A 25,784-nucleotide genomic window follows, 5' to 3' on the forward strand; every position below is an offset into this window, starting at 1 on the left:
CATGTGTACTACGTCACTCAAGCCCCACGCATCTGTGACATAGGAGCTACCGCCCCATCTATAGTCCTATTTGAAATAGTCTTAGTATAAAAAATAAATCGCTGTCCATTTATTAACACCATAACGAGAAAATATTTGCAGACCCCTCGCACGTGCACAAACGCGCGCGGGCGCAAACACACACACACACACACACACACACACACACACACAAGCCCACTTCAACACTTTAGGCTCAATGTTGGTTATACGACTATATTTTCTTAGGCGTGTGCATGGTGTATGCACTGCATGTCTTCTAGACCTCAGTCTACCAAAACAATAATTCAGGCTTCAAGTTCCAAGTTCATTTGTCATTACATATTAACAACAGCTTTACTGAAATGCTTGGTTCATAAAACTTCCTCAACAGTGTAGGCATAAGAAATATAATCAAATAAAAATAATACATAAGGAGAAATGTAAACAGTCAATAAAAAAGATAAGTGGTAATGTTGTAATGCTGGTAATGTTACTTCATCTAGTGCAATTTTACATTATGAAATAATGAATGATGAATCAACCAATCAATCAAATTGATTTACAAAGCCCTTTTTACAACAGCAGTTGTCACCAAGTGCTATACAGAGACACACGGCCTTAAACCCCAAGGAGCAAACAACAGTAGTGTTGGAAATGTCAGATTAGCACTAGATGCAATAAAATGACTATGTACATAATATTACCAACAATTGTACACTAGATTAATATTACCGTGGTAATTAATGAGGTGTTACATGCACATTAGATGTGGTCGATTGACTATGTAATACTGTTACATAATAGCACCAACCAGAATATAAAGGGCTGTGATCCCGGGGGAATATAAGTTGACTAGGTGAGTAAGTATAAGGGAACAAATTCAACAGGTCCAGAGTACGTCAGTGAATGGGAGCAAATGTAATGGACCATTTCAAATGAGTACTGGAATCAGGGGGGAAGCTGAAGAGTTCAACAGTCTTACGGCCCCGAGGGAAAAAGCTAACAGGGCCTGTTTATGTGGACTGAATGCTCCTGGACCTCCTGCCAAATGGACACAGGGAGAACAGTTTGTGGCTGGCGTGACTGGGGTCCCTGATGATGCGCAAGGGCCGTCCTCCTGCACCTCTGTGTACAGGTCTCTGTGTACAGGCCGAGGAACAGTGTAGCTGCCATACCAGGCGGTAATGCAGCCATGTCAGGATACTCTGAATGATGCACCTGTGGAAGATGGTGAGTGTCCCGTAGTCCATGCCGAACCTCCTCTGACGGCGATGGAGGGAGAGACATTTCCTCGCCTCCTTGAAAACGATGTTGGGGTGGAGACCAGGACAGACTGTCGCTGATGACCCAGAAGAACCTGATGTTGAGGACTCTCTCCACAGTAGACCCACTGATGTGGGTGTTGCTTCCCCCCATTTCTCCCTTTAGTACACAATCATTAGTCTTGCTGACATTAAGCTGGAGGTTTTTATTCTAACACCATGATCACAGGGTTTTTCACCCACCTCTTTTTTGAAAGGTTATATATTGATGGCCGCCATCTTGTGCCAAATTTCCAGGCAGTTGCACTAAGAGGAATACAAGTGAGGAATTATGAAATGGTCTGAATGAGATTTTCACCTTTGGCACCAAGTCAAGGTTTCAATACACACACACACACACACACACACACACACACAAATGACTCTCAGCCATTCACCATCACAACAAACAGTGGGTGATAAAAGTCAGACAGCGGTTAAAACAGAGTGATATAGGTTATTAAAAATCAGATGGCTCAAACCTGGATTGTAAACATATATAAACTGTTTATTTAGTAACCAGTTTAGAAAAGCAATAAGGCACCTCACAATTTTGTAGTATATGGCCAACATACAACTGTTAAGGCACTGTCCAGGCCGCGTTAATCCGATAAAATATATAGAAAGACTGCCAAACCTTTAATTATAAAATGAACTATAAAAAACATTGGCTGGACTCCAATTGCAAAGTAGACAGCCCCTAAACATTTGCACTTGCCACTATTCCTCAAGGGAATCTCCAATGAAACCGGTTTCTGTTTTGATTGTCATCTTAAGTGCAGGTCCAATTTACAAAAGCTGCCACTCTGCCCTTCATTTAGCTTTAGAGGACAGGTGAACAACTTTGCTCACTTGGAGAGTCAATATCACACACAATTCAGTGCAAATTCAGGGCCACAAAGTGCCAAATTTAAACAATTACTTTTAAAGTTCAGACTCATACCTGATTGGTCAGACTCCTCATCTGGTGAAGGATAGTTGTGAGGCTAGTGAACCCCATAACGAGTTAGCCAATTACGATCATCACTCTCCTGCACGGAACAGTGCACTTGCAAGTAAATTTGGATGTGACGATATAAAAGGTTATTCAAGGGCTTAGGGTGTAGGGTTGACAGGCTGTCAACGTTGCAATTGGAGTCTAGCCAATGAAGAGATGCAGAGATTCAGAGAATTACATTGCTTCACTTCTTCCTACAGATGCATCCAGGGATTTTTGGCCCCTGGTTGTAAAAGTGTCAAGCGAAAACAGTTTTGTAAAGATCATGTTCTATGTCAGTCTTGTGCAGATATGTGCCCCATGTCAAAAGCACTTGCAGTCTTAGAATGTTATTGCTATCTGAAGTATGATTGTTACGGTACTTACTGATTGTGCACATATTCACAATGTATTACACATCCATCTCTCAAGTCTCAGACTGCGTCTTTATGTACATATTACTTCCAATTCATCCTATATCATGTTCTAATCAAAACATTACTAATGAAAAGAAAACATTGGACATTCTCTACATTTTCTAAATCTAAACTTTCTCTAAAATAGTCAAAATACAGCGAAATGAAAAATAGTTTTCATTGCATTCGTGCGGTTTTGTGGGATTTCATTTGGAAATGTTAGCCAGTGAACGGATGTTGTTGGTTCTTCCAATCGCCAAAAGATAGCGGCTTTTTTGAACAACCATTCTCGGAGCTGTAGGGCGGCCAATAAATAATTTAAAAACCAACTGCCTAGCTTGAATAGGTCCTGGGTTCTGTATTTCCTAGCGCAGGTTCTCTGATCATCTGGTAAACCATGTCTGTGATCACAGGTCTTCACTTCGCCCAATTGGCCGCGCAGCCAATGACCTGTCGACTGTCAAACTGCGCGTGTGTAATCCAATTTAGTTCTTAGTGTGCTAATAATACAAGCAATTTACAGAAAGAAAATGCAAAGTTAACTGGTACTTCAGGAAACGAATTGGACCGTTTTCTATTAACGCGCAGGCAGCGTAAAGTTTGGTGTCACTCACGCGTTACCTGATGGATTGTAGCTCCATAGTGACAGAGATGACGCCAAAACAACATGCGATGATCATGGGGATTACTATATTGAAGAGTCGGTAAAGCGGAAGGATATTGCTGAAGGTTGAAGAGCTTCACAATTCGAATGCGACCAGGTATGCTAAAGTGAAGGCCAACTAAGTTTAACAAAATATTTATTTTGTGGAGTGTAAATCAGTCGATCACCAGCAAATACAAATCGATAAATCTAATGCCAGTTCCTGTTGACTTTGTTAAAACCATTTAATCCAGGAAGAACATGAAATAAATAATAATAATCAGACAGTGGTTGGCCAAAACAGTTATAAGCAATATGTTGCCATATCCTATACTTCCAAAAGTAATAAAAAAAATGTAAGCATAAAGTTGGGTTAACGTAGAACTACAGTAAAATACTCTAGAACTGCATACACTATTATGTGCATGTCTTGGTTATTTGATACTCAAATATTCAGTATGGATGAAAGAACATTTCTGAGTATATCAATGATTTGTTAATACTAAATAAGTAAAGTATTTTCTTTGTGTTAATATAGTATAGGCTCTCATTGGTTAACTTCTGTTGGCAAAGCACTTTTACATGATTAGCACTTGCCTGTACTGTAAATTACTGAAAGCTACCAGCTGTCTTTGATGACATTGCTGTGCAGATTCAAGGAACCAATGGATCAAATCAATTACACTAATATACTTTGCTCACCTAAATATTCACCCTCCTAGAATATTAGATGTTAGAAAGACCTTTGTCAACAATTACCAATTCAGTCTAGAAAATCTTTGCACACCTGGATTGTGCCACATTTCTGCCATTAATCTTTCAAAATAGCTTATATTTTAATTACTTAGTCAATCCACTGTAGGATGGACATTGTGCTTTTGGTCATGTCAAAGTGTTGAGGAGTCAAAACTTTAACTTGTCACTCAGGAACATTGACTGTCTGTATAAAACACTGTTACAGTACATTCGGCCATGTGCTGTTTTTTGTCTGAAAGGTGAGTTTCTATTGAAAAGCAGACTTTACTCTGAATAACTCCCCTTGTCCAAACTCCCCATAACATGATGCAGCTACTACAATGCTTGAAAATAAGCATTATTTTATTCAATAATGTGTTGTCTTGGAGAGGTTTCTAAGCTGATATTATAAATCAGTTATTGTTACACAGTATCATAGTACTGTGTGTCTAAGACACTTTTCCACTCTGGGACATTAAACGTTATTGTCTAATTTAGTGGTGTTCAACTAGCGTGATCTCAGGACCCACATTTAATATAACAATATTGTAATCCACATTTTTTGTAATTCCTTGAATTCTTTCCTAAATGTAGGAATCCTAGGGTTCCTAAATAATATATATTAGACAGGGGAATAGCATTCAGATAATAACTATTCCATTTAATTATTCATTGTACTACCAGATATTATGTCTTAAAACTTTGACTGGATTATTTATTTTCATAATTTCTCTTTCAGTTGCTGTACTCAGACACCCACAGTTGAGAAGCCCTTTAGTCATCTACTTTTCTATCCCATACTTGCAAAGTTACAGATTAAGCCTAGTTCTGGATTAAAAATCAATATCAATAATTTGAACGTGGCAGGTTTTAGCATAACACTAAGCGTCCCAACTGAAAATGCACTGTAGAAAAACACATCTGTAAAGAAATGTCATAAAAGTTTATACATGTTGATATTTGATTTTGTCTATCAATAGCTATATGGTTAGGCTAGTCAAAATGCTATTAAAAGAGGTGTTAAAATTGGACCATTAAGGCACCAAAACGACAAGCTAGTAACAGTTGGCCCACAGACAAACCCACTTAAACGTCCAAGCATGCTGGACACATTATGGGACATTACAGAGCTAAATTGTATTACATTTTTTATGGCATTGGCGCAGTCAAGGCTTCTTTCTGGCAACTCGACCATGCAGCTATTTTTTGTTCAAGTATCGTTGTATTGTCCTCCTTGAAACAACCACATTTTCTCCTGAGGTTACCTGTGGGTTTTTCTTTGTATCCCGAACAACTCTTCTCGCAGTTTTGGCTGAAATCTTTCTTGGTCTACCTGACCTTGGCGTGGTATCAAGGGATCCCCAAAATGTCCACTTCTTAATACATGATTGAACAATACTGACTGGCATTTCCAAGGCTTTGGATATCTTTTTATAACCCTTTCCATATTTATAAAGTTCTATTACCTTGTTACACAGGTCTTTTGACAGTTATTTTCTGCTCAGTGTGTCCATGTGAGAGCTAACTCATTGAATATTTATACACAGACACTAATTGCAATTAAAAAAAACACAGTTGTGGGAAATTCACCTTTAATTGTCATATTTACCTGTGTGTGTCACCTTGTATGTCTGTAACAAGGCCAAACATTCAAGGGGATGTACATTTTGATCAGGGCAATTTGGGTGATTTTTGTTATCATTATGATTTAAAAAGGAGCCAAACAATTGTGATAATAAATGGCTTCATATGATCACTATCCTTCTGTAAAAGACAGATTATTGTATGATCAGTCACATTTTCAAAATCAATCCCAAAATGTCACAATTTCTGTCAGGGTATGCAAACTTATGAGCACAACTGTATTAGATTGTGTTCCGCATTTAACACAGATTACAAAAGGTGCAGCTTTTGAAGATAACTTAAATACGTCATACTTTGTGTGTTTGGTTACAGTTTTTGGTCTACAGTGTATCATTAAAAAATAAGTTGATACGTTTTGAAGAAATAGCTGAGATTTCTCACAGAGTTTATATTTGTTCATCCAAGTCCAAACCTTTTTACAAAGGGTCAAGGGGGAACCTTCCTACAGAACCTGGTTGCTAGGCTTCTTACTTCTGGGTTAGGGCTATTTCCATTTATCTTAATGGATTATCCTGGAACGGAGTGGGCGGCTGCTTGTGACAGTTTGTGTTACACTGGCCTATGTTGCTAAACGTCTGATTATGTAGAAGTCATTCGCAGTCCTTCGCTTCAGTATTGACTTGACGTTTTACCTCCATAGATGTTACTGAGGGAGACACCTGCAAACACAACAATGGAGCGGTGTTGTCAAATATGTTGTCTTTTTTCTGTGGTTTAAGTTTTGGAATGGATCATGTTGGCTTGAAGTGCATCCAGCCTTTTGCGTTCAGAAGCTGCATGCTCTTGTGTGGTTAATTAGGTCTCTGCTGACCTTCTTTGCTGGTCATGCGCAGTATTGCTACTGTTTCACACACACACTTACACACACTTAGACTGAACTCTCAGATCAGATTATTCCATCTCTATCTCGCTTGCTCTCTCTTTCTTCTTCTTTCTAGCACTTTCTCTCCTATTCTCTACTCGCTTCAGTTAGTCCATTGAATTTTGAGAATCTCCGCATTATCTTCCAACACACGTGGTGTGACACTAGCACTCGAATCAGAATGAATAACCTTAAACAACTTGGATCTGGGACCACCGGGGGATCCTGTGTTGCTCAGTTAGTAGAGAACGCTGTTTGTGAGAACAGGGTTTAGGATTGGATTGACTTCAAAAAAAAGTATTAAGTCGCTCTGGATAAGAATGTCTGCTAAATGACTTTATTATCCTAGGCATCTCTGATTGTTCCTAACTAGACCTATTCTTTTGAATGTATTTACATCATTTTAGCCCTTGGAATGCGCGGTAGAGCAAAGCAATGCCTCTGGCCTCCCCATTGCTATTGTTCCCCATTGTATGTTTTCCTCACCCTTTTTGATGATGCATGGCGCTACCTTTCCCTCATCAGATTACAAATCATGTCTGTCGTAGTAGTGCAGTGAATTTTGTCAGGTCAACAAAGGAATACTGTGAAAAGGAACACCTCAGTAAAAACTCTAGGTGACAGCAAACACAAACCCCCAGGTACGCAGTACAGGTGGAATGTATAATTTGTACAGTGGGTATAGAAAGTCATGACCCCCCTTGAATTAATGAATGATGTTTAGCTTTAATTTGAGGTTAGTTTAATCCAAATCAGACAAACTGTTTAAAAACTAGTTTTGGACATAGTCCCCCCCATATCAGCATTCCAGGTTTTCAGACTGATTAACATTGTGTGCAAAATGGTCATGCTCAGTACATGGTTTCAAATGCTATGGTGGCCTGAAGTGTCCGAAGGTGTGGGAGTGTTTGTTTTAAGGTGGTATAGGCCTTCAGAGTCCAATATATTTGATCTCGAGGAAAGTTGATTATGTCCAGGGGAACTGCTTTTGGGCCACTGAGCAAATGACCCGTCATAGATATCAACCACTAGTAATGAATAACTAGACTTAACATTTGGGCGATTGGCTTAAGAGGTCAGGACGATACATTTCACATTTTAAAATGTTATTCACTTAGCATACTTTCTTATTCAGAGCGTCTTACAGTTAGTGCGTACATCAGGTTTGCTGGGACTGTGTTAGACTCACAGGAGCGAGTGTGGCGATCATCCAAAAACAATGGAGAGGTCTGTTTTTCTATAGTTGCAGTTTCTTCCCCATTATTTACCTTGGTTATTCATTTTTCTTATTGAAAATCCTGATTCAGACACCTTTACCTGCTTCCCTATGCTGGATTGATTAAGTCTTTCAGCGCGGCTGCATCACCTCTATATTTACTGTCCTGTGGCACTGATTCAGAGCTATTTGCCTGTCTGGTTACTTTAGCACCTTCAGTCCTTTTACTTCTGACAAAAATCAGCACAAATCGAGGGAAACGTAAGTGGTCCTCTCTGCGGAAACTCTGAATACCAACAGTAAGTCACTCTACTAACTGGCTAATGTATAATGTAAATGTAGCATGGAGAATATGTAATAAAATAAACATGAGACAAGAAATGTTTCGATTTAAGTGGCTTACATCTAATAAGTCTACATTCCCCTGGTTGATCGTCTGTCCCGGCAGGGTGTTTTGGAGCGTGTGACTTTCTATCTGTGACAGACTGGTTTAACAGATTGATCCCTCTCCAGGTGAGTGTTTGGCGTGTGGGCAGGATGAGCAGCACGTTTGTGACGCTAGCGGAGGTGTTGGAGTCTCGAGGAGGCCCCCTACTGGAGGACGAGGTCTGGTCCCTCCTCCTGGGGACGGCGGAATCCCTGGTCGACATCTCTTACAAAGGTACATTATTACTACTGCTAAAATGATCCTGCACCTGGGCATCCACTATAATACAGCAACTATACTGCTACTAATACTCACCAGTTAAATACCTCATTCTTGATACTATTTCTTAACATTACATAGTAGTACTAACAACGTAGATACTAAAGGAACATGGATTTGTGGGGAAACATGATTTAGAGAAATGTACCCAGTATTTTCTATCCACTGTCAGTATTTCTGTGCCCATATCAGGACATAACAGCATGTGTAGCATCATAAGCCCCGCCTCCCTGCTGCTCTCGGCCACTGGAACGCTGGCGTTCAAGAACTGTGCCCTATCAGACGAAGCGTGCACCTTTACTGCGCCAGAGATGCTGCAAGGCCGAGCATCCTCAACCAAACCTGCAATGGAGAAGGTTAGTGCACATGCGCACACAAACAGGCGCACACACACACACACACTCCAATTAGACGTTTCTTGCAGACACAGTCCTGGGATCTGCTTAGCCCCATCAAATCCTTTTCTGATGAATTACAGGGGAGCTAAATGTAAGCCTCGTAAAAACTGCCTCTATCACAGTGTGGTTCTCATTGCTTCTGGCACACGGCCGTTGGAGGGATGAGAGTTATCTTAGTTCACTGCAGACAGAGGATTTATGAAGGAACCCACTCGTGACGCGGCGCACGGGCCGGACACACTAACAGAAAACACCAACGGCTCTATCAGCACTTTACCGGGCTGCAGTCAGCCTGTACTGCGGTAACACAGCGGGTGCATCTGTCGTCTTGACACAGCAGACGGCAGCACTGTAACATCAGAGAGCCTCAAGTAACCTGCAGCATAGATAACCCACACATAGCGCCATCTTGTGGCTGCAGAGAGGATTTAGCATTTCCTAAGGGCTGTGTCTGTGCTACACGCTGCTTTGCATCTGTAAATCAAAATGCATCACACAATGGGACGGTACGTCTGTTTTTATTATGCAGTTTCTTTGGCATGGATGGATTTTTAGGATAATTTTGTTTCAGAATCATTATGAAAGTCCGGATTCCTGGAGGATCCTGTAGAACTTCTTAAGTTGATTCAAGTCAAAGAATCCAGAACGACCCCCAGGAACTGTTTCTCTTTAGAACTGAGTCTAATCTGTCTCTTCTGCCAGATGCTTGTGTACTCACTGGGGATGACTCTATACTGGTCGGTCGACTATCATCTACCTCAGAATCAGGTGGGTCCATTTTTGGTCACAACACACCACTGCTGTGAAATATTTGTATCTTTTTACTGTGGCCCTTATGATGAATTAATTTCAAAACTGAGAAGAGTAAAAGCTGTTGAACAACTTGAGGAGTCAACTTGACAGTATGTCCTCCATACTGTCAAGTTGTGTGAAAAAAATCACATAACCTCTCCATTTCCTCATTGATGCTGACTCCTGAAAGGAGCATATTCTGGATTTTTAGTCTGTCGTCCCATCTCTCCCAGCCAGTCCAGCTGAGTGACCACCTAAACAGCCTGCTACTGAGCATGTGCGAAGACCTGGCCCACCGGAGGGTCAATCTGAACAGCATCCTGGAGTCCTGTGAGTCTCAGCACAAAGCCTCTCGCCTGCCTCCCCCCAATCGAGTCATACAACAGCTGGTGGAGGACGTGTTTCATGAAGCGGTGAGCGGGTTTCTGTGAGCGGGTGGATGTTTTTGTCTCTCTGGGAAAAGCTGCAGTCTAACCAGGGGAACGCTCTTCTCTTAGGTGGACCATGGGTCTGTGGCAGAACCCTTCGCCCCGCTGAGCGGGAGGAGTCAGATGATCAGAGAAAGGCTTCATGGTGAGGACTCCTCTACAAGGACTGTACATTCCTGTTGGCGGTGATGTCAAAAGCTCATTAGGACTCTGAAACAGACCCGAACTTGAAGTGAACCACACCCAGTAGGGGTACCAGTACTCTGGGAGAAGACCAAGAATCCAGGCCTCCTTTGTCTCCATTAAAGGCTTCAATCTTGAGATTTGAACTATTGGTCTAAACGACTGGCAAGCCATTAAATCGTAGGTGGTCGTCAGTCTTTGGACCTTCTCATTGTGGGCATGTAATACAGTAGTGCACAGATATTGACTTCTGCTGTTGATGTTTCTAAAGGGCCACTGGAGTATCTCATCTGGTATGAGTATGGTGCTCACAGCGCCAGTGTTGTCGGTTTAGTTAACTACTGTAAGTAGCATTTCTAGGTACTTAATTAACATCCTACTTTCACTGTTTTCAATAAAAAATGGTCAGAAACTAAAATAGCTTTTTAGGAAATAGCAGATTCTAATTTAGTCATATTTTTGGACATTATGCTCTATTGGTACAGGGAGGATACAGGAGAGAGTGATAATAGCAGCAGGCCTTATTTAAATCTCTCTTGTAGCCATGGCTTAAACCGCTAAACCACCCTAAGAAACAGCATGAACAATCTTTCAGACACAAAGTGGGGACTGACTGAGAGTGGAAAGGGAAAAATTGTCATAAAACATAGAATCACAGAGATTATTATAATAGTGAATGAAAATCGTGTTTTATTCCTATTATATGATTTGTATTTGTCTTTAACTAATTTCCAGTTTCCTCTGGATTTAATGAAAATGTTGGTAAGAAGGGACCAGTAAATGAAAAGATGTAGCTGATGCTAGTAAAACATTCACCATTTATGAATTCAGCACTTAATATTTCATTATTGATTAATTCACCAGCATTACATTTTACATTTAAGTTGTTATGCAGAGTGAATAACGTGCATTTATTTTAATACTTTTACTGACATTTTGTACTGACAATAGTTTGTGGTCTTTCTTGGGAATCAACAGCACCTCCTGGTGGCAAATCTCTCCACTTATTCATTCACCACATGAGTACTTCACTTATTAATTCTCAGCTGATTTTATAATAACTGATTCATTCACCACTGACTGATTCATAATCAATTAATTCACCACATATTAATTCACCACATATGAACTTGTTGTGTTGTTTTTAAGCGGGCAAACTAAATCGTTCCTGCAATCACGCCATTTCAGTTACGACTAACTGTAATAAGACTGGATAAGAGAGCCTGCTAAATTACTAAAATAAAAGTTGAACATCTATACAAGGAGTTGGCTTAAAAACATTTGAGTTCAAAGCAGTTGCCAAATTTCAGTTGGTCCTTTGGTATAATTGACAACTAGTTGAATTTAATTATTTATTTTAGATATAACACTAAAATGACATTTTCATACAGTATATAAAATCATTGACTTTTTGTTGTTGTTTCGTGCACTTGGCCTAAAAACCAGAAGTCCCTATTGCGATGTATGATTATATTATATTGCTGAGTCTACGTTTAATCCCGTCTAGTAGTTTGGATTAGGTGGTTGTAAATCTCATGTAATCTCAGCGAACTGCAAAAAGGTCATTTTGACCTTTTAGTGTTAGTGACAACACAAAGACTCAGTCCAGCTCGATTGTTCCTACAGTAAGACCACGGTGAAATAAGATTAAGGTTTTAACCATAGGGCCAGCATGGATTAGGAGGCACAGTGATAACTTGTAATCTACGGACGGAGAGTAGACACATGAAAACACACACATACACACACACAGACTCTGGAATTGAGTAGAGACTGAGGTCAAACAAACGTGCATCAGCACTTACACCTTTTTAAGGGGGCTTTGTGCTAGAAGCAATAAAGACAAAAATCACTGAACAATCGAATTGCAAAAAAAAATGGTCACCTTTGGATTAACTGCTTTTAACTCAGCTGACGAAGCTGGGTAAGCTTGGCGGTTCTCACAGAGGAAATCGATGTGGTCTGGAATGACTATGGGTTTTATGGAAGTCAGAAAAGCAGTGGAATTTTGTTTTGAACTAGGTAAAACTATTACTCACTTGTTTGTGTTCCAGCTGATGTTTCACCTGATTTTAGGTAGTATTCTTGCATTTCCATCATGTTTTTCCGGGTGATTTTTTTATTTGGTATTTAGCCTGGTATTTGATGTGGTTTCACCGTGTATTTTACCAGGCAAGCAGGATCGGTATCCAGACTACAGTGAGGGCAGCGGGGCTGGAGCGGAGGGAAGACGCTACTCTACTGAGTCTGACAACAAGTCAGGTGAGATGCAAGGATTAGAGTTGACTTTTGTGGGAACAGAAGGTGTTTTGAAGTGGACAGCTAAAAGCAGTGTTGTTCTCCAATGTAGTAACTCCTGGAGGGAGAAAGCTGATGTCCTTTTTGTGACATCATTCTCGGTGCGCAGACGAATTTCTCAATAACTTTTAGAACTGTATGTTTGTTATACGGCTCAGGAAAGGAGAGTTCCATGTTGCTTATTTTTTATCTGTTGCTGAATGTTCTTAAAGGCCTTAAGCACTCATGATTGAATAAAAAATAAATAGTTTGTGAAAAATATTTCTGTGGAAATGCATCAGGAGGGGAAGCTTCCTTTTATTAGTAAATCTTTAATACTGTTGCTTGCAATGGGCATGACACTATAATGTCATAACAATAACCAACATATTCAAGTACCTTTGAACTGATCTGTCGTTTGTGTCTTAAAGTATGTGCCCTATCAGTGTCGTTTGGTGTTTGTGTTCCAGGAAGTGTCCCTCACAAGCCCTGGCGGCAGAAGCACAGGAGCTCGCTCAGCCCTGCATACCCTTCTAACATAGACAGGTACTGTGTACACACCAGGACCTAAGCACCTAGGCAAACAACAATGGACAGAAATCATTTGAATTAGTCTAGGGTCGTCTTGATAACTTGCATCTAACATGTGGTTTAACCTATATTTATATAAACATCTACTGTCCCTCCCGATTGTTGTCAAAGACTCTGAACGACAGTGACAGTCTGATTGCCTATCACTCAACTCCTTCTGGGTTCTCCTTGTTTTCTCACTCTCTGTGTCTCTCTTTGAATATCTCCTATCTATCACGATCTGCCTCTGACCCTTTCTCTCTGTCTCCTGTCCCTCCAGACTGTCACGGGGTCTCAGGCACAGAGACAGTAGCAGTAGCTGGCTGTGCCAGGCCCCCTACGGTGGCATCTCCTCTAAGGGCGCACCCCAAACCTCTAGCCCCTCCATCACTTTCAGCGACTCCTCAGCCAGCCTCAGTCAGCGGAAAGCCCAGGTAACTCTGTCTTTCTCTGGGCTGTGTCTGTGTCTGTCCGCCTGCCTCTCCACCTGCCTGCACGCCGGTCTGTCTGTGTCTGTCAGATTGCTTTCGCCTGTCTAATCTATCTAGAATTACTCTCTGATAGGGTCTCATTTTACTAAAGAAACAAATGTTCTTCCGAGACCCCATCATTTCCTTTGCGACAACACACAAAATGTATGCAAAAGCGGGCGTGACCTTAAATGATAGAGTTCATAGATTCTACTGTGTAATTCATACTAGTCATTTGGATCCCGCACTGTAAGAGCTACAATCCCTGATCTCCAGCACAACAGCAAAGTGAGACAATGTATTGATTTGTTTCGGCGAACGCTCAAGGTTCTTTACAGAACCTCTGTAAAAGCGTGCCTTTTGAAAATGTACACACATACAGGCGAGTGGGGAATCAGCATTGCTTCTGACGTCAAGGCCCCGCGTGCTGAGATTGAGGTAACCGTCACCTTCGACCCAGTTCTGGTTTTATCAGCCCTGACTGCAGTGCTGCTGGGTCACCCTGGCTGTCACAGGCTGTGCTGGCGCATCCTAAACACAGATTGAGGAATGTATGGACGATTCAGTGTGTGTGTGTGTGTGTGTGTGTGGGTGTGTGGTGTTTGACTTAGTGTCGGTGTGGTTTATTGCTGTGTCATTATATTGTATTTGCCTTTTAAGCCTTTGGGACCTGAGTTCATTAGGATGGCTGATGAACCCCAGATAATTCTGGAGCTGCCTGGATCTATAGTGGTAAGACTTGCTTTCATTTCCCTTCCTTTTTTTGTTGAACAGATCAAAGATTGAGTTGGAGCGGAAAATAGTTTAGTGGTTAGTGCATCTGAACAGTATCCAATGTGTTTAGCATGTCTGTCATCCCTAATTGCTCCCAGGCTATTTTTGTTAATTACGTAAACTTACCTGGTAAAAAAAAAGAAAATGAATATGTATTTTTCATCCTGCTGAATTTTTCATTCATTTCATTTTACAGTGTCTGTCTGTGTCTCTCTATTTCTCTCCTTTTTGTTCTTTCACCTCACTAGTCTAAGAAGGGCAGGTCTTGTTCGTCCCAGAGAGAGGTCAGTGTGGTGATGCCTAGTGGTCAGTCTGTCTTGGTCAGATGTGACATAAAGTCCAGAGGGAGGGATGTTTTCGACATGGTGGTGGCTCACGCTAACCTTGTAGAGCACTTTTACTTTGGACTGGCCTTCCTCGATGGTGAGAAACGGACAAACCACCCCATATGTCCTTTTACTGTAGACTGTAATGGATTTTTTGCATGTATAGGTAATATCACATTTACCCTGACTTATTCTTTCATATAGATGATGAGTATTTTTTCCTGGACCATGAGACAAAGATCTCCAAAGTCGCACCTGACAGTTGGAAAAAAGTAGTGTCAACTCCTTTTCTTATTTTTCTACGGGTCAAGTTTTTCGTTAACGACATCTCCTTCATATTGTAAGTCTTGCTCATGATATATTACTGAAAAGTGTCTTAGGTTTTTGTGTAACGTTTAGTTTTTTTGGGAGGGGTGCAGTTACTGTCTCTAGGCATGTTGTTTGGCTGTTTCAGACACAGGCTGACGCGTCACCAGTACTACTTGCAACTGCGGAAGGATATAATAGAGGACAGGTTGTACTGCAACGAGGAGACAGGCATGTTCCTGGCAGCTCTCTCTCTACAAGCCGAGTTAGGCGACTACATGCCTCAGGTAAGCTGTGTAAAGTACTGGTCTCAGAAGAGTATTTTTATTAGGTAGTACATCTATTTCAAAGACCTTGTATATCTGATCAGTACTACATGAACGGCAGGAAATATTTTTACAGGTGTGGCTTGTGTTCATTAAGGTGTGCTGTACACACATTTTTTGAAACATTGGATCAATCCTGGGTTGGTTTTCTTCCATTTTGTGTCTGCTGATTGTTAAGAACTGTGGTTTAGGGCAGTGTTTCCCAAAAACACTGAGGTCCCAAAGGGGCGCACATTTTAGTTTTTGCCCTAGCAATTACACAACTGATTCAAATGTTGCCCTACCACTTACACACTTGATTGACATAATCAACCTATCATCAAGTCTTTAATTAGGTTGAATCAGCTGTGTGAGTAATAGGGCAAAAACAAAAACATGCACCCCTTTGGGACCCCAGAACCCGGATTGGGAAACACTGGTTTCCACAAGGAAATCCCCTACGCCATTTACCTCCCCCCTCCAGCAGTCTAAGCTGCCGATGTACATCTAGTGCTGCAGCATAGGTTTAAATCTGACATGCTGCTCTTTCAGGAAAAACTCTCTCCTTTTTACTACTTTCCTGTCCAATAAAGTGTTAAATGCCTAAAATGTGTATATATATAAAAGACATTAGTGACAGCATGTTTCATTGACTTGCCTGTTATCTCTGTTCAGCTGTATGGTCGAAACTATTACCAGCCAGAGCAGTATGTGTCTAAGAGGATGCTGGAGAAGATGGCTCTACCCACTCTGAAGGAGGAGTTGCCGCGATTACATGCCAACAACGCTCAGATGCTGCCAGAGGAGGCCGAGATGGAATACCTAAAAGTAGGCCAGAAACACTGGTTGTTTTTCTATATTTTCCTTCTTGAGTCCTTTCATTTGTTCTTCATTTCAATCTTGTTGAACCCTTTTTCAACCTTTTTTTTTCAAGATTGCCACGTAAATAATAGAAAAGGGCCAGCTTGGACTCTTCACCAGTGTTTGCCATGTCAATTCCAGGGTTGTGGGTTTGATTCGTATGGTTGAAAACTATAAAAATGTGCATTCACCAGTGTATGTCAGTTTGGATGCAATCCTCTGCTGATTAATAAAACGGAACAAACCTTTAAATATTCTACGTCATATCCAGACGGCAGCCGTGCCTTTTTTTCTTTATGTGATCTGAGGGCTACACACGTTTTCTTAGAGTTGAGATTGTTTACTGAGAACAGCCTTGTGGGTATATTTTCTCTCCAGATCGCCCAGCAGCTTCCAGAGTATGGGATGGTGTTCCATCGGGTAGGCCGGGAGAAGAAGCCTGTGGTGCGGGAGCTGGTCCTGGGAGTCTGTGCCACTGGAATTATGGTCTATGAGCTGAAGAACAACCTCCGAACCGTGACACGGCGATTCCTCTGGAGGGAGACCGATACCATATCCGCCAACGTGAGTACTGCGGGAATATGAGGTCGTTCAGCATTTTCTTTCCATACCTGGTGTCCTGAAGTCCCTTACATTCACATTTCTAGTGCTCTGGATTTGAAGTCACTTTGCACTGTTTCCATAATCCGTGAAGTATGACCTTTAATTCGTTATAATTCAAGTGAAATAGGGGTGTAGCTGTATGCCGGTCCTAAAATATATTAATGCAGGAAGACGACTGATTGGCTTGCAATTTCTCGTGAAATAGTCTGCTTGACGGTTTTCTCTTCAACTTATCCTTTTGGCAAACAGAGTAAAAGATGAGGGAGCAGTGTAATCTGGTCGTGGCAATATTACCATTGACATTTTCACTGGACAGTTATTTGAAAAGACCCCCCCTGACAGATGTCCTCACCCCCTCCTGCCCCAGCGTCGTAAGCTGACCATAGAATGCGGTGGCCCCAGTGGCAAGAAGCACAGCTTTGTGGCGGAGAGTTCCAAGATCGCTCAGTATCTCCTCACTATCTGCTCCGCGCAGCACAAGTTCCACAGCGAGATGACCTCAAGGCAACACAACCACAGCGTCGCTCAAGGTACCGATCCCAGTATACGCATTCTTTATTCCCGTATTTACCATGGGCCTGGAAACGATTGCCCTCACTACTGTATGTTGCTCTGGACGCGTGTGTCTAGAAAGTTTGTTGTCGTTCCAGACGAGAACATTGAAAAGTACCAGTCCATCAGTCGGAGGCGGGACTCCTGCCGGAAGCGTCTGTCGTGTTCTGAGGCTATGCTGAACAGCGTAGGCTCACTGAACAACCCCGGCCTCGGCGAGTCTCTAAGTAAGTCCTGTGACGACATCACGGCGAAGGTGGAGGCGCGTCTGAAGCAACAGAGAGAGTTGAGGGAGGTGAACCGAAATCTCCCCGAGCCATGCCCACTGCCAGAGATGAGGGAACAGCAGCCCTGGAGGTAACAGTTCATAACAATATGTATCACTACATAGCTTTATATAACACACTTTAACTCTATACCGATCAGGCATAACATTATGACCACTGACAGTTGAAGTGAATAACACTGATTATCGCGTCATCAGTGGGTGGGATATATTAGGCAGCAAGTGAACATTCTGTCCTCAAAGTTGATGTGTTAGAAGCAGGAAAAATGGGCAAGCGTAAGGATCTGAGCAACAAGGGCCAAATTGTGATGGCTAGACAACTGGGTCAGAGCATCTTCTAAACTGCAGCCCTTGTTGGGTGTTATGTAGGTGTCATTTGGTGTTAAATATAACACCAAATGACACCTACATAACACTTCATAACACTACGAAACACCAACATATCACTAAATAGCACATATACTAAATACACTAACTATAGATGTGTACATACCATTGGACTTCATTATTAACAAAAATATTCACTTGATCTCATAAAACCTCCTGCATTTGGGTAATTCCTCATACATTACCATTCCCTAGTCAGAATTGTCTTTTAGGATTCCTTTAGATCAATCTTCTAGGATGTCCTATCAGGATTTGGAATCCTTCTATAGGATTCTATTCACCATATCTATAGGTTTTGTAGGGTTTGTTTATTTGTGAACAAAGAATGAGACCTTCCATTTGCTTATTTTATCCATTGATGATCATTTTAATGGTGACTGACCGCTGGGTTCTAGTACTCCAGAATGATGTCCAACAATACTTATTACTAGTAAATGATACACTATGTAAATCCCTGACTTGTGTTCCAGCACTCCAGAGACCATCCCCAGAAGAATGTCCAAAGCCTTGCTACAGAAACAGGACTCCGAGGCCCTTTCAGAGGCCCCCTCAACAACCTCCATGAGAGGTTAGAAATACTCTACGGTTCATCTAGTGTTTCATCTGAAATTGCATGTGTAGTTTTTGTAAAAACCTCAACTTTTTTAATTATTATTATTGATTCATTATTTTAATAAACTTTAATGTCTAATACATTAAAAAATATAATATAGATTTAATGAATATATTGCTTCACAGTATACACTCCAACCAGGGGTTCTCCAAAGCGGGAGATCATTTGTCTGGTCCTGAAGAAAGACCCTAAACTGGGCTTTGGTGAGTAATGGGGTGTATGGGGGGTTAGGATGCTACAGTCGTTTTCTAGATTCTTTATTTCAGACAGAAAACGTATATAGTTTTGCTATTATTTTTGCTGTACTTCTTAATTACTGCGTAGATGTTGCGTGCCATGTCACAAGAATGTCATTGTTCAGAATGACACGTTAGCCGGTGCTCCTTTGACTTTGACTACATACAGTGTCTGGCCATGAGGTTCTGCTACTCCGGGTTGACTTCCTGCCACCACATGATCGTGTACACGACGCTACCAACAATAACAACACCAGAATATTATTAATAGCAATCCCCACATTCAGTGAGCAGGGTATGCAGTACGCAGTACTTCATATTAGGTTATTTTTGACCTCTTACTACAACTGAACTACAGAGGAGGCTCCACATGCCACTGGCCACACACCAAATGCTTGTAGCAAATAAAAAGTACACAGGTGAGGGGGAAAATAGCTTGAGAGGTGGTTACTGTTTTGGACCCCCCAATGGAGGATATAGGATTTGAATGCTGGAAGGGGCACGGTCACAAGTGTTAGGGAGCTGTTGTTTCCAGTGGTGTATAGAGGAAGCCTAAACACTCCAGAGGTTGACAGTGCATGTATGCACCCCCACAAAGGACCAAACAGGTGGAGGCAGGGGTGGTGGGTGGATTTGTATCTGCATGCTAGTACAACCGTTAGCATACCAGAGTGATTAACCTGACGATTACATAGACATGACATCAGCTGGTGCATCGTTGGCCAATTACCACTCTGGTGTCCTGGCTGAACTGGCTATGCTAATGAATAAAAATGCAACACTTATCTCATGCCGCGGTGTGCATGTCTACATCTCTGGTACTTCTCTCTCTGTCACTCAATGGCTGTCTTTCTCTCTCTGTTTTCTCTCTGTGGTCCCTCTTTCTCTTTTTCTAAGGGTTTGTGATAGTGGGAGAAGACAACACAGGGAAACTGGACCTGGGAATCTTTATAGCTTCTATCGTACCTGATGGCCCAGCAGACAGAGACGGCAGAATAAGACCAGGTACTTACCAGGGAGCCAACAAAGGCTTTCAGGATTCACACTGTGTTTTTCGTCCAGTAAATGCAGTTCAGACACACACACACACGTCGTATCAGCTTTTCATTTCTCTTTGACTGATGCTTTGGCCTGATTTGTTGCTTGTGCAGGTGGTCGCCTCATCTCTTTGAATAAGATCAGTCTGGAGGGTGTGACATTCACAGACGCTGCGGCCATCCTCCAGAGCAGCCCTGACGAGGTGGAGCTCATCGTCTCACAGCCCAAATGTATGTATAGACCCCTACCCCGAAATAGGCTGCAGCCACGTGGTCACTCTTCTCTAACTTTATCTGTTTCTTTTTTTTTGTCTGAAAGATTGTTTCCCTCACTCATCTTTTTTTTCTCTTGATAAAAGAATAGACAGTGGTATATGATAAAAGTAAATAACTAAAAAGGTTATGTAAAGTTTATTTTTCCACCATTTTCCCTTGTCTTTGTATGTGTCTGTCTGTCTGTTCCTCTGGCTCCCTCTCTTTCCTTCTCTGTCTCTTTCTGTATGTCTCTTTTCTCTCTCTGTCTGTCTCTTTCTCTATCCACATTTCCATGCAGGCTCCCTGAGGGACAGTAAGAGCTCGTTGGCTACCCCTGGTACGACATTGCTTACTTGACCTAAAAAACGTTGGTTCTCGGGGAGCAAAGGTCATGATGATGGAGAGAGAGTGTTCAGCAAATCCTGGTTTTGTGAAACCAGGAACAAGTTCTATTGTGACAAGCTAAACCGAACAGTTCTGGGCTGGCAGGTTTTATTTTATTCACATCCCTTTTCTCAGAGAGTTTCCAGCAACTGTGGCTGATCTGTAACAAGGCCAGCTCAGGACGGCTTGGTTTAGCGTTGCTCGGTACTGCTTGTTTGTGTAAAAACAAAAGCAAAACTCTTGTGTCCCCTCTGTCTTCTATCCCTACAGACTCTCTGAGGGACAGTAAGACTTCTCTGACCCCCAGTAGTCTGAGCCTGATGTTTGAGTCCCCGACCACCTTTAACGGGACTGAGTTCCGTCCGGCGGTAGAGGAACTGGAGGAGGCTCTGGTTCTTTCTAACATGGCCACACCAAAACAAGGCAAGAGACTTCACATTCCAGTGGTCCGAATCCTGGATACTCAGGTAATTATTTTTTTTCTCTTTTAATGTTTTGTTTTTGTGTTAATAGAAATGGAAAACATTTACTTATTGTCCTGCAAAGGATGAGTGATCTTATGTCAAAACAAGAAGATATCCACTGTATGGAGATATAATGGGATAATAGGCAAGCTCATCAAGGACCTTGTCGTGGCTAATGGATAAATGGATTAAGGCTGGAGGTTAGAGACCTCGGCAGGAGATGATTTGTGGGATGTCAGTGTCAACAAAGTATACAAGGCATGTGATAGCATTTATTTCCCTGGTGATTATCTGTCTTTCTCACTCCCATCTCTCTTCCTCTCCATTTCTCCCTCTCTTTCTCTGTGTCTCTTTTTCTCTCTCTTAAATATACCCCTCCCCTCTCTCTCTCCTATTCCCATTTCTTTGTCTCCCTCCCCCTCCCCCTCCAGGAGGTGCGTTCCAGGTCTGCCTCTATCTGTAGTTTGAAAGCTGTGCAGCAACTGGTTGTGGAGCTGAAAAAGGTTAATGGCAGCTTGGGCATCAGTGTAGCTGTGAGTAAATCTATATATAATATACGGTTACAGTATTATTTACCAACCCCCACATTAACTGTCCCATAGAGTGCTGCAGCTAGACAACTAATGTGGATTGAATTAAACCGCTGGTTCAGGTTTGTTTAATTCATTCAGTCGCAGAAATGATGAACTAGCTTAGTGTGATTTCTAGTCAGGAACAAATTCTTCTGCATATGCAGCAATCCAGGAATAAGTTTGGCTACCCCGATAGAATACACAGCACAGCATAGGATACAGTATGTTTTCTCTTATTATTCTTTAGGGTGGAATGAACACCTGCGTTCGTTTCGGGGGGATCTACATCAAGAGTCTGGTGCCAGGGGGTGCCGCCGAGCAGGATGGACGCGTTCAGATAGGTGACCAAACCTCAGGGATGTGTGCAGGGGGTGTACACCCACTTGTCTCGATCAAAACCAGAGTGTATTCGAAAGAGACATGAAAAAATGTAAACGAAGTTAGCCAGACATCAAAAGTCGTGTGTCTTACAGGTGACAGACTGCTGGAGGTTGATGGGACAAACCTACGAGGTGTAACGCACACAGACGCCGTGGAGTGCCTGAAGAAGACCGGAGAGGTACAACGCACACACTTAATCTACCCCTCCCCCAGATTGTGGCCGTTTTTTCTTTGAACCAGTGCTAATGAGCTTTAGCCTTGAGCAGCCTTGAGCAGCCTTTACGCTAGCTGACGTTAGCACACTTGGCACTGAAACCCAGGCTACAATGCAACCACGGCATCAAAGAGCAGCTTTCGGTTGCTGCCTCTAGCCTCTCTGTGTTACGTAACTCTTTAGATTCCAGAACAGTAACCTATAACACAACGAAGCTGGCTATTTCCTCGCGTGGCTTCACTTTCATATCACGTAAACACACGTATGCGGTCTCTCGAAAAATACATTTACAATGTTCAGACCTTTCAGTCAGTTTTTTCTATTGGGGATTTCTTTTTTCCTGTGTTTGTGTTCGCCGTGTGCATACAATCACTGTGTGTGAATGATTGTCTGGGTGATTGCTGTGTGGATTTAGGTGGTGAGGCTGCTTCTTGAGCGAGAGCCCCAGGTGGTAGAGGCGGGAGTGGATCGACCCCGCTCGGCATCACACAGCCAATCAGGAAGCCTCAGGAGAGACAGCTCCATGGAGATGACCTTGAGTGGCAAGTCCAAGGACTACAGCTTTGTCACTGATGGTGAGAGGAGAGGAAGCACACACCTCGGCACACAAACACACACACAAACCCTGAGGTGGATATGAATCATTTGACAGCTACATTGTGGTGGCTGTCACACACAGACATCCCTGTCACCCCCCCAAGTCGCCTTGGTGCGGACACACTGATGTCTTACAGATGTGTGTGTGTGTGTGCATTCCACAGTGTGTGTGTAACAGCAGGAGATCAAGTATATTTATCTGAACAATTGTGTTACTAGTGGACAAGAATGTTATGGGCACTGGCCAAACAAAAAGTCATTTTGTTTTGTTAAAGACTATGCCTAATCTGTGTTCGCAAAACTGGCCCAAAAGTCCTCTGTTTTCCACCACTTGGGGATTTGAAGTGACGCAGTTACTATTTATGGGGTTAAACTGTAGAAAAGATATCCAGTGTCTAGCAATGACTATGGGTTTGATATCTCAGGCAGTCATTGCAAGCAAAGAAAATATTACAAACTGCTAAATTTGACTATATTTTTATCTGTCCAAATACTTTTGACACCCTAATATTGGAGGGCTATGTAAAAGACAATTGCTATTATTCATGAGCAGTCCATTCAATATGAATCAAAATAACCTTGGTTTTAACTGACTGTGGGGACAGTGACTGTGTCAATTCAAATTCAAAAGTGCCGAAGGAAAACACTGTCCAAACTATTTGGAGTTCACTGTTTCCCTATTTTATACGTACGAAACATAACTGATGTTGTCTTGATTAATGTTGCCCATACATGTGGACTTTTATTTATTTATTGCATGCCTGTTCCACAAATATACATATTCACTATATGACAGGGGAGGCTGTTCTGTCACTGCTAGTCATTTGGTTGTTCATCGTTCCTCAAATAATAGGAATTTACTGTATTTAAATGTAATGTATAAAGGACAACAATGGGGAGGACTAAAACAATATCTCTCTTTTGTGTTTCTGTTGACAAATCCCCTTACATATATTCAAAGGTTTCTTAGTGTATTTGTGCAGCTATTGGATGACAGTAGAGACAAATCAGCGTAGTCTCATTCATCCCTGTGGGACAGATGGTCGTATGGGTCACAGCATGGGGACATGAACTGTTGAGTTGGTAGTATTTCTTTGTCCTGATTGACCTGTACGTGCCAGCCGGCCGCCTTATGCCGGAGGGCGGTTTTTGGGACAGTGGGAACACACTCCTGCCCTGGCATCACGTACATGTGTTGGGGCTGTTACATAGTACCATATTCTGTCTGGCGGAGTTACACAACAACATTCGGTTTTTAACAGTAGAACGTGCTCCATGGTGCATGAAAATAATGATGTGTAGCTGAATTCAGTTATACACAGAACCCCCCACACACATACACACACACACACACACACACACACACACACACAGCGGTAGCCCTCTCTCAGTCACACCAAAATAACAGTAACTTATCTTTCATTGCTCTAATTTCAGATAACACTCTGGAGGTGCAGTTGAAGAAGAGTCTGTGCGGTTTGGGTTTCAGTTTCTACATCAGTGAGCTGAACAGTGGTTCTGACGAGGGCAGCAGTGTGGTACGGATTAAAACCCTGTTCCGGGGTCAGCCAGCCCAGGAGTCACAACTGATCAGAGAGGGAGATGTCATATTGGCCGTGAATGGACAACGGCTCACAGGCCTCAGCTACCAGGTGCGCTATAGCTTCCTTGAACACTTCCTTTTCTCTTGCTTGGAAGGCTATGATGGTTGTTTTGATTCCAACCTAAAACCAGTATGAAAAAGGATTATAGGTTTAGGGATTAATTGCTGCAAGTCGCTCTGGGTATGAGCATCTGCGAAATTAGCAAATATCTAATGGGGTTTGCGTGGGTTAGGGTTGGTTAGTAAATATTGACATATATAGACATACCTTGTTAAATCTGTGAGTGGCGACGTTGTCTGCCGATGAAGCAGAGCATCGCTAATCCTTTTTTATGTTCTGTTAGCTGATAATGATATTATGCGTTAGCGTCACAGGGTCTTTTGACAAGGGAGAATTTGATTATGAATATGATGCTTGCCGTTAAGGTGATTTCTATGTCGTTTAATTCTGTTATGGTCAGCTAGGTAGCTGCCGTATGCAGATCTGGCTCATTCTGTGTTAGTATGAAGTGTGGGCACATATGTAAGTGCTTTAAATAGCACTCTTTTCTACCTCTCTGTCAGCCACGTCATAGTTAATCCTGTAATCTGATCTATCAGATATTAGCTGTTTATGTCTCACTTCTGAACTTGATTACATAATGGTCGGACAGAGCGTATTGAATGCTGGAAGCCCGTCCGTGTATATAACTACTGTATTCTAGTGTTCAACCTTTTCCTCAGGGATCACCAGACATTTCAACATTTTGATGTAAACCTGAACGGGCACACCTGATGGAATAATCATGGGCATGTTGATTAGCTGACAAGTCTAATCAGGTTAGCAAGTTGTGGAATAGATCAAATGTTTTGAACGGCTCGGGGTCCCTGAGGAGAGATTTGAATTCCTCTGCATTATTGTACAAATGACAGTAAAACATGTTTATGCAGGAGATCCAGAGAAAATTTTGTGGTTTGCAAAGGCATGCAGCGGTTTCAAAGGCATGCAGCACTTTCAACCAAAATGCTTTCCTCCCTACCAATATGCCCTGCAAGTGGACAGACACAAATTCATTACCCAGAAATCTTTGTACTGACCCTTGACCTCTCATCAACAGAGAGTCTTGTTTCTTCTCCGTGGGGCTCCTTCTGAGGTCAACCTGACTCTCTGCAGACCTGATCCTTGGGTGCTGTCTCAACTGGACGCTGACACACTGGTACATACACACACACACACACACACACACTCACTCCAGTCTTACAGAACACTGAGCGTTGTTCTGTGAGATTGGAGATCACATTGGATGGGTCCTTAGATCATTACTCCATTCAGAATCTATGCAGATCTGTTGTATTAGAGGTACTTTATAACACAAACACACTTTCACACACTCACTGCCTATGTCATTTG

The 25,784-nt window shown here is 42.1% G+C and overlaps 1 protein-coding gene across 2 annotated transcripts in view; it reads left to right on the forward strand.

Moving 5' to 3' along the window:
* Nucleotides 1–3,220: 3,220 nt before the first annotated feature.
* ptpn20 (protein tyrosine phosphatase non-receptor type 20) overlaps nt 3,221–25,784 on the forward strand; it is a 42,248-nt gene continuing 19,684 nt past the window's right edge. Inside the window, exons 1-29 of one of the 2 annotated variants that reach the window (XM_020047015.2) lie at nt 3,221–3,475; nt 8,328–8,475; nt 8,713–8,876; nt 9,621–9,686; nt 9,944–10,123; nt 10,208–10,283; nt 12,494–12,583; nt 13,069–13,144; nt 13,449–13,602; nt 14,299–14,370; nt 14,661–14,835; nt 14,943–15,078; nt 15,193–15,331; nt 16,025–16,177; nt 16,589–16,774; nt 17,181–17,343; nt 17,464–17,722; nt 18,509–18,606; nt 18,777–18,854; nt 19,785–19,892; nt 20,039–20,155; nt 20,478–20,516; nt 20,834–21,030; nt 21,459–21,560; nt 21,847–21,940; nt 22,073–22,158; nt 22,610–22,769; nt 24,229–24,443; nt 25,492–25,590. In XM_020047015.2, the coding sequence (XP_019902574.2) occupies nt 8,352–8,475; nt 8,713–8,876; nt 9,621–9,686; nt 9,944–10,123; nt 10,208–10,283; nt 12,494–12,583; nt 13,069–13,144; nt 13,449–13,602; nt 14,299–14,370; nt 14,661–14,835; nt 14,943–15,078; nt 15,193–15,331; nt 16,025–16,177; nt 16,589–16,774; nt 17,181–17,343; nt 17,464–17,722; nt 18,509–18,606; nt 18,777–18,854; nt 19,785–19,892; nt 20,039–20,155; nt 20,478–20,516; nt 20,834–21,030; nt 21,459–21,560; nt 21,847–21,940; nt 22,073–22,158; nt 22,610–22,769; nt 24,229–24,443; nt 25,492–25,590 (3,606 nt within the window). In that variant the 5' untranslated portion in view covers nt 3,221–3,475; nt 8,328–8,351. Of the gene's footprint in view, nt 3,476–8,327; nt 8,476–8,712; nt 8,877–9,620; nt 9,687–9,943; nt 10,124–10,207; nt 10,284–12,493; nt 12,584–13,044; nt 13,145–13,448; nt 13,603–14,298; nt 14,371–14,660; nt 14,836–14,942; nt 15,079–15,192; nt 15,332–16,024; nt 16,178–16,588; nt 16,775–17,180; nt 17,344–17,463; nt 17,723–18,508; nt 18,607–18,776; nt 18,855–19,784; nt 19,893–20,038; nt 20,156–20,477; nt 20,517–20,833; nt 21,031–21,458; nt 21,561–21,846; nt 21,941–22,072; nt 22,159–22,609; nt 22,770–24,228; nt 24,444–25,491; nt 25,591–25,784 lie in introns of both variants that reach the window. The other variant, XM_034292915.1, reaches the window with a different exon arrangement.

The sequence above is a fragment of the Esox lucius genome, chromosome 6 (assembly GCF_011004845.1).
Source record: "Esox lucius isolate fEsoLuc1 chromosome 6, fEsoLuc1.pri, whole genome shotgun sequence".
In the NCBI taxonomy this organism is placed as follows: Eukaryota; Metazoa; Chordata; class Actinopteri; order Esociformes; family Esocidae; genus Esox; species Esox lucius.